Below are 9,080 nucleotides of genomic sequence, written 5' to 3' on the forward strand. Positions count from 1 at the left end.
GGCTTGTCCCTTTATAAGGGGCACACTTCTGCAATAAGGAGCCCACTGCAGAGAGAACAGGATGCTCTGCACCTGGACACTCTTAAAGGTCCTGCCTCGCAACACCTCTACACTGGGGTCGAGTTCCCAACAGATGAACTTGGGGGCGACTCATGGCAGCCGGCCTCTCCCAGGGCATCTGTGACCCTCTCTCGGGTGACACTGCCATCTCTCCAGCCATCTTCTCAGGCTCTCTGCTTCTCAGATTGCATCAGGCCAATTCAGCAGTTGAGAGCCAGGCCCAACAGCTTGGGAAGTCACACGGAGCCTCCGTGGCCCCGGGGACCCATTCTCTCCTTTCATTTGCAGCCCCCATGCAGGAGCCCCGGAGGATCCTGGGCCCATCATGAGGGAGGGCTCCCCAGAGAGCACTTCTCTTATCAGTCCTGCTTGTCCCCCAAGAAAGGCACTCTGGGTACAGGGAGAAAGGCACTTGAAAGCCAGAGTTGAAGTGCTGGCTGCATGGCTCAGGCCAATTATGCAGCTTCTGCAACCAGAAAAGCAGCCTCAGGGCCCAGCACCAGGGAGAAAAGCAGTGACTGTGGGTGGGCGCCTGGCTCAGTGCCCACAGGCAGTAGGTGCTTAATAAACAACTCCTCCCCACCCCAAACCAAAGGACCCGGGTGCCAAGGACTAGGCAGGGTCTCTGGCAGAGGGCTCCACCTACTTGGCCCTCCTGGGCTGTGGAGGGAGCCAGGTCCCCCACCCCCGCTGTTCACAACTGCAGATGTTGTCAGTACCCCAGGGCTTCTCAGCAAGGATTTGTGCAGAATTTAATAAGAGGAAAGGAAGTACCAGCTTCAGGCGGCTCTGATGTGTGCCTGTCTTCTGGAGCCTCTGGATGGTGGCATCTGGCACAGGCACTTTTGGGAACCCTCCGCATGTGCATGGCCCAGGGACCCCGCACTCCTTTCCCTGCCTCTCCTGCCTGACTTCCATCAACACCTCCCAGCCCTTCGGAGGTCAGGGCTGCTAATGTGGTTTCCTGCCATCTTGCTGAAAGCCTCTGCCCCCAAAAACCAGTTTCTAGAACAGAGCACCCCTCCAGGGGACTCCTGGCCCTTTCTCAGAGAGGATGTCTCTTCAGAAGGGGTGAGGTGGGCGGGATGACACAGGCCAAAGGGCTGGACCTCTCTGGGATGCCTGCCGGGTGCCCCACCACCCAGGCATGTCCCTTGTTCTTGGGTAAATTTGGGCCTCCGCTTCCTCATCCGGAAGATGAGTGGGGCTGGACGTGGTCCTGAAGAACCATCTCTGCCCTGTGTGGCTTCTGTGGTTTGACAAGAAGGGCCAAGTGCTCTGTGGCATCATCAGCCCCCAGCCCCACCCATCACCTGCCAAGGGAAGGGAGGTACCAACAGGCACCCTTTCCCCCGGCCAATGGCTCCCAACTCTCCCGCATTGGACACTTGAGAATGGAGCCCAGCTGCGGGCAGTGCTCTTGGTTTCTAGGCCCTGCCTTCCTGGGGCCTAGGAAAGGGTGAATGGGGGCCTTGCTCGTGGGGTGGGGCAGAGAGTTGGGCGCTGGGGACCAGCCAGGCCCCCATTATGGGGTGGGCATTTGTTTGTAGCCTTGGTATCTTGCCAGTCTGCATGCGCAGGTAAGAGGCAGTTTTGACATCGGGCAGCCTTGAGCCAGTGAACATACCTCTGGGTCTTTTCCTACAAAGCAAGTTCCAGTTGCCCGTCTGGCTCTCTCCACGGAATGGCCTTGAGGGTTTGAGAAGATAATAGAGAGGCAGACTCTGTAAACGGGAAGGCTTCCTTGTTCTGGAGCTTACAATTATTGGAAAGAGGAAAGCGGTGGTTCCCATCAGCATATTAAATTAATTAAGAAATAAAATTGAGGAATTGGAGAGACCCATTTGCTTGGAGAAGCCCCCTGGGCCCGAGAGGGAGAGGGCTTCAGAAGCGAGGAAAGGCGCCTGGAGAGGGCGCCCCGCGTGGTTGCTGATGATTCTGGCGCATGCGCTGCTCCTCGTCCCTCTCCTGGTGACTAGGGGCGGGCGCAGCTGCAGCAGAGGGGCTGAGGGGCGACCAGGAAGACGATGACCCAGTTCTGAAATGGGCAGGGGAAAGAGGTCCTTGAGGCTGGGGCCTCTGCACCCAGCCACGGAGCCACTTGGCATGTGGACAGAATGGGAATGCGGGCAGATGTGAGCGGAAACGCACCAGAGGGCGGCACACGCTGGGCCCCTGTGGAGGCAACTTAACCCACATTTGTCCAGCAACGCAGAGCAGGGGACAGAGCTTGGGACTCAGAGACAGACCCACCTCAGGTGGACGGTGCTGCTCCAGGGCACCAGAGGGCCTCTGGAGGAGGGTCCACTTGTCCCTACACCCCGGGCGCCACGCACAGCCAGTGGGTGCAGGGGCGCATGTGGGCAGGAGCCTCACTCTGTCCCTCTCTCCCACCTCAGAAGAAGAGCAAGGTGCATTACCACATCGCCGTCATCATCAACTACCTGGGCCACTGCGTCTCCCTGGTGGCTCTCCTGGTGGCCTTTGTCCTCTTTTTGCGGCTCAGGTGAGGCCCTAGCACTGCTGCCTGTTGCCCCTGCCCCGGGCCCTGGGAAGAGTGGGGAAGTGGGGAGCTCTGGGGCGGGACTGCTGGGAAGGGGGCACCCTGCCTGCCCCTCAGTGGGAAGAGGCGGCATTGTGGGGGGGTGTCGGGGCTCTTAGAACCTCTGGCAGAGCTGCTTTTACCCCCTTCCCAGGAGCTGCTGAGGCGTGCAGCGGGGTTGGGTGGGCAACAGGTTTGCCTGTCACCCATACCTAGTTGGCTACACCCATTTGGAGTGACAGCTGGAGCCCTCAGGTGGAACCCAGTGGTGGGGACTCCAAGGAGTGGCATTCCTTCCCCCTTCGAGTTCAAATGGGCAGGGCCCAGGTGATAGGGCCAGAATACAGAGCTAGGAGGGCCCCCCAGCATCTTCCTCCCCCCAAGCCTCTTCTATTTGCTGACCCTCTGACTCTTGATTCTGGAATGACAAGAAATGGGGGGGGAGCACCTGCTGGGGGCAGGAGCGTCTCCTGTAAGTATGCAGGCCTGGTCCATGGAGCATGGCAGCCTCTGCCCCAGGAGTTATGTCTGGGCGGCCGCAGGTGGCCCCTCTGTGACTTCGCCAGTCGGCCCCAGACTCCAAGCCTCCCCACCTATGTGTCCAGGATGGAGCGATGCTGGCGGCCTCTCCCTCACTCTCTCCCCTCCGCCCCGCCACCCAGGAGCATCCGGTGTCTGAGGAACATTATCCACTGGAACCTCATCTCGGCCTTCATCCTGCGTAATGCCACATGGTTTGTGGTCCAGCTCACCATGAGCCCCGAGGTCCACCAGAGCAACGTGGTGCGTCCCCCAGGAGAAGCAGGACACGGCCAAGCCAGAGGAGGGTCTTGGGGGTGGGCCACCCTACAGAGGGGCGGGGCCTGGCCTCACTGCCCAGAGAACCTGAGCAGGCCCAGGGCCCACGTGTGTGTATTGGGAGGGGAGTACCACTGCCCCCACCCCAGCTCATGACGATCTCTGGTGGGAGCAGGGCTGGTGCAGGTTGGTGACAGCTGCCTACAACTACTTCCACGTGACCAACTTCTTCTGGATGTTCGGCGAGGGTTGCTACCTGCACACGGCCATTGTGCTCACCTACTCCACCGACCGGCTGCGCAAGTGGATGTTCATCTGCATTGGCTGGGGTGAGCCCGGCTGGCCGCCTGCCCCCGCCTGCCCCAGGCTCAGGCCAGGCTTGGGGTGGCGGGGTGTGCGCCCTCCCCAGGAGGGAGGGTTGTTGAAGGAGGTGTGTGAGCTGAAGCTTAACCTCCCCCCACCTGCCGCAGGCCCTGGGCTGCACGGGAGGGGTCCTCCAGGCCCCACATCCCCTTCAGCGCTGTGACAGCCCATCCCTTCCCCAGGTGTGCCTTTCCCCATCATCGTGGCCTGGGCCATTGGGAAGCTCTACTATGACAATGAGAAGTAAGTCGCCTCTTTCCCCTTCCAGAGCCCCGAGGTCCAGGCCCCAGGCCAGCTCTCTCTGGCCCTCCCCAGGGGCTTTGGGCATTCCACTCTCCTACCAGACCCTGGTCTCTGCATCTGCAAAGAGGGTTGTGGCTGGATTCAATCCGAGGGCCCCTCCTGGTGTTCTGCCAGACGTGCAGTTGGACGCCAGGCTGCTTTATTGCTCTAAGCTTTAACAAGCACACTGTCCGGAGCCAGGCTACTTGGGTTCTAAATGATGGATCTGGCACTAAATAGCTGTATGTATGACCTTGGACTAATCACTACAGTGTGCCTCAACTTCCTTACCTGAAAAATGGGCATCTTTTTTTTTGGTGGTCCTGGGGGTGGAACCCAGGGGCTTTCTACCTCCAGGCTACTCCCAGACCTGTTTTATATTTTATTTGGAAACAGGGTCTCGTTAAGTTGCTGAGAGCCTCACTGAGTAGCTGAGGCTGACTTCGAAACTGTGCGATCCTCCTGTCTCAGCCTCCCAAGCGCTGGGATTACTAGCATGCGCCACCACACCTGGCTTAAAAATGGGCATCTTAATAATAACGCCTTTCTCAAAGGTTTGTGGTGGGGATGGCGCCCACCAATACATGTTATTCATGTAGAATAGCACCTGGCCCATAGTAGATGATATGTAAAGTTCTCAATGAACTAGAACTCATTTTTAACAAAAGGATTTCATGGATTCAGTGGCATCTGGTCAGATGGTCTCAGAGGCTCATTCTACCTCCGAAGCCTGAAGTGCCTTATGAAGGAGACTAGCAAATGTTCCCAGGCACCCCTGAAAACTAGATTTCTACCACTGCAGGTTTCTCAGCTGTGCCTCATGGCTCCAATCTCCCGAAGGCTCCAAAAAGTACCAATAAGTATGCTCCAGCACAGAGAGCTGGGTGCCATCAGTCTGGGGTGTGGCCTGGGTACCAAAATTGAACTTAACGGACCAGTTGGCTCTAATGTGCAGCCAGATGTAGAGAGAGAGAGCGAGAGAAAGTAAAGGTGGATGATGGAGCCGGCCTGGCTCCCGCAATGAGTATATAGCCGACAGCATAGGAGGCAGGATGGGAGGGGAGTCTGCTGCCAGGGGACCTGCGTCCCTGAGTGTGCAGGAGGGGAAGGATGGGGAAGAAGGTGGATCTGAGCAGCACTGAAGCCCCACCTGGTGGCCAGACACAGACATGGCAACAGAAAGGATCAGGGTATGAGAAATCAGAAAGAACTTGCAGACCTGAAGCCCAGGGGCTGGCCCTGGCCCACTGGACAGCTGTGTTTGGCCTGCATGGGTTTTTTTTTTTGGGGGGGGGGTCTGGGAATGGAACCCAGGGGCATTCGACCTCCGAGCTACATCTCCTGCCCTATTTTTTTTTTATTATTTTTCAATTTGAAACGGGGTCTCACTAAGTTGTGGAGGGCCTCACTAAGTAGCTGAGGCTGTCCGTGAACCACGATCCTCTGTTCTCAGCCTCCCAAATGCTGGGATTACAAGCATGCACCACCACGCCCGGCTCTGCAAGGGTTTTTTGTTTTTTTGTTTTTTTGTTTTTTTTTAAATTTAGATTTGTGTCCTTTAAAAATCAAGAGGTTTGAGCCGGGCATGGTGGCACACGCTTGTAATCCCCGTGCTTGGGAGACAGGAGGATTGTGCAGGTTCAAAGCCAGCCACGCTGGCTTAAGAGACCCTGTTTCCAGTCGGACGTGGTGGCACACACTTGTAATCCCAGCATTTGGGAGGCTGAGACCTGACGAGCTGAGACAGCCTCAGCTACTTACTGAGGCCCTCTGCAACTTAGTGACCCTGTTTCAAATTAAAGAATAAAAAATAGGGCAGGGGGTGTAGCTCGGAGGTCAAATTCTCCTGGGCTCCATCCCCAGACAGACCTGCAAAAGAGAGAGAGAGAGAGAGAGAGAGAGGGAAGAGAGAGAGAGAGAGAGAGAGAGAGAGAGAGAGAGAGAGACTGTTTCCAAATTTTAAAAAGTATAAAAATAGGTCTGGGAGTATAGCCTAGAGGTAGAAGGGTTTCCAGGAACCCCAGTACCACCCAAAAAAAAAAAAATCAAGAGGTTTAGCCAGGCATGGTGGCGCACGCTTGTAATCCCAGCATTTGGGAGGCTGAGACTGGAGGATCGCCATTCGCAGACAGCCTCGGCTACTTAGTGAGGCCCTTTGCAACTCAGTGAGACCCTGTTTCAAAATAAAGACTAAAAAATTGGGCAGGGGTGTAGCTCGGAGGTCAAATGCCTCTGGGTTCCATCCCCAGACCTGAAAAAAATAAATAAATAAGGTCGTTCAGGCTGTGGTGGAGAGCATTCAGACAGAGAGCGGCAACAGTTAGTGCTCCTTGCACGGCAGCATGCTCAGCCACGGCCACCACAGGGCCCGGGACGGGGACTGAGGGCGCGGTGCCGTCTTGGGCCCCTGGGCCACTCAGAGATCTTTCCCACAGTCCCCTCCCTGCATAGGGCTTACTTCCAACTTTACATCTCATAGCAGAGGAAGCTACCTCTTCTGCTGGTGGCACTGCAGGGGATCAACTGGCTTGACCTTCTGGCCAGGGTTGGAGCTGGGGAGCCCACGTCCTGGCCGCTGGCCACGCCACTCTGATGTGGACCCCTCCCCTCCCCTTCCCTCTGTGGTCTAGGTGCTGGTTTGGCAAAAAGCCTGGGGTGTATACCGACTACATCTACCAGGGCCCCATGATCTTGGTCCTGCTGGTAAGAACCCCAGAGGGTGGCAAGAGACAGGGCATGGTGGGCAGGGGCAGTCAGCACCCACAGTGGACAGAAGGACCCTCTGCCCAGAGGTGAGGGCCACCCAGAGAGGGCCAGGACTGCGCAGGTGCCGATCAGGTGGGGGGGCCTGAGGGTAGCATGGAGAAGGCCGAATGTCTAACCTGCCCCCCACGCCATCTCACAACACATCCACGCCACCCATCCCCACTGGTGTGTTCAAATTGCAGATAAACTTTATCTTCCTTTTCAACATCGTCCGAATCCTCATGACCAAACTCCGGGCATCCACCACGTCTGAGACCATTCAGTACAGGTACCGGGTTCCCGCCTCCCCATCCCGGGGGGCTTCATAGTCCCCACCTCTGAGCCCTTGCCTCCCCACACACACATACCAGGCTTGGCGGTTCCTCCCGAAACCACAGCTCCCCTGCCTCAGACACCCCAAGACCCATCACCCCTGCCCCAGACCCGCCCCTCCCGGTGGGCTGTGACTCGGCCTCCCGCCCACCCCAGGAAGGCCGTGAAGGCCACGCTGGTGCTGCTGCCCCTCCTGGGCATCACCTATATGCTGTTCTTCGTCAACCCCGGGGAGGACGAGGTCTCCAGGGTCGTCTTCATCTACTTCAACTCCTTCCTGGAATCCTTCCAGGTACAGCGGCGCTCCCCCAGCTCCACAAGGGGCCACCCTTGCACCTGCTAGGCTGGGGATGCTCTGGTGGGTCTGCGGGCTTCACGGGCTGGGTGTGGCCCCACCTGCGCAGGCCTCTGACCACCTCCTGTCCCTCCAGGGCTTCTTTGTGTCTGTGTTCTACTGTTTCCTCAACAGCGAGGTGAGGACCGGGCCGGCGGGGGCTGGGCTGGGGATGCTGAGGCCCACGGGGACTGGAGACTGTCCTGGGACCGGGCTGAGTGTGGGCCACAGAGGTGGCACCTTTGTGTAGATTCGAGAAAGGTGGACCCATCCTTTCTCGAATCTACACAAAGGAGTTAAAATTGCCCAACAAATATGCAACCAGAATTTTAAGCATTTGAATCCTCCCTTGCCCCGCCCCAGAGTCCTCTGTGCACCACTGGGTGGCTGCCTGCTTGTGGCTGCCCAGGGGAGGAGAGGAGGGGGAGGGTCTTGACCCTCCCATCATGCTCTGCCCTGTGCCCACAGGTCCGTTCTGCCATCCGGAAGAGGTGGCACCGGTGGCAGGACAAACACTCAATCCGTGCCCGAGTGGCCCGCGCCATGTCCATCCCCACCTCCCCGACCCGGGTCAGCTTCCACAGCATCAAGCAGTCCACGGCAGTCTGAGCCGCCGGCCACGGAGAAGTCCCCGAGACCTGCGGCTGAGGACGTGGCAGCTGGGCCTGCTGACTGCCCCGCCCGCGGAGGCCACCAGCACCTACCCACCTCCCCTCCACCCAGAGCCGCAGCCCCAGAGCCTGGGCCCTCTGCCTCCTGCAGTCGCCCTGGGCTTATGAGTGGACAGTGGCTCGTAGGACTGGGCTGTGCCCCGTCCTCTCTGGAGAATGGAGATGAGAGTAGAGTGGACATAAGGAGCTGAAGACCCCACAGAAGCACATGGGGCTCCCCAAGAGCTATCTTTTCCCCAAGCACAAAATGGCCCCTGGGGACCTAGAGTCCTCAGCACATGCAGGGAGGCCATTCATGCCCCAGGGCATCATGGGAAATTCTCACAACAGCATCTAATCACCATGATGTCTCCCAATCTTGATGAGATCTTTGAATACGACTGAGAACCAGGGCCACAGGGCCTAGTCTGGCCCCGGGGCATAGCATTAGAAATTGGGTGACATCGTCAGATATTGGACCACATCACTGGACATCATTCTCACGCCACCAAATATCACTGGCACTGTGGCACTGCCACCAGAAATGCCCTGCCTTGCTGCCTTGAACCCTTCCTTAGGCGCTGACCATCCTGTGGGCACCCCAGCTTCTCTTCCCTCGCCCAGCGGCAGTACCATGGCCCTTACCCCAACACCTGCCACTCGCTGCCTCTAGGAGTCTCCCCCCTCATGACAAGATGGGGGCTGGGAGCAGGACCCAAGGTGTGCCCCGCCAAGGCCAGACTCCTTTTGAGGTAGAGAGGACTCTTGGGGCCTGCAGCCTGCCAGCCTTCGTGGCCAGCATCGGGCAGGCTTACCAGGCAAGCAGAGGGAGATGGGCCTTCTGATGAGTGCTCTGGAGTGGGACAAGGGGCTCCTGGGACAACCGGCTGGCAGATCACCTACCCCAGATGTGGGCTGGGCTGGGCCCACCTAATCTCCCATGTCCAGAGAGTCATGAAACCAGAGCAGTGCT

At 58.1% G+C, this 9,080-nt stretch overlaps 1 protein-coding gene across 1 annotated transcript; it reads left to right on the plus strand.

The window, feature by feature from the left end:
• Positions 1–3,355: 3,355 nt before the first annotated feature.
• Positions 3,356–8,066, plus strand: CRHR1 (corticotropin releasing hormone receptor 1; the record flags this gene model as incomplete). Its single annotated transcript, XM_080713421.1, has 8 exons — positions 3,356–3,385; positions 3,576–3,729; positions 3,946–4,006; positions 6,676–6,748; positions 6,994–7,079; positions 7,280–7,415; positions 7,555–7,596; positions 7,926–8,066. 8 exons carry the CDS (start codon positions 3,356–3,358, stop codon positions 8,064–8,066), a joined length of 723 nt encoding a protein of 240 aa, XP_080569547.1.
• Positions 8,067–9,080: the final 1,014 nt, after the last annotated feature.

This window comes from Muscardinus avellanarius (assembly GCF_963383645.1).
Source record: "Muscardinus avellanarius genome assembly, chromosome: 16".
NCBI lineage: Eukaryota > Metazoa > Chordata > Mammalia > Rodentia > Gliridae > Muscardinus > Muscardinus avellanarius.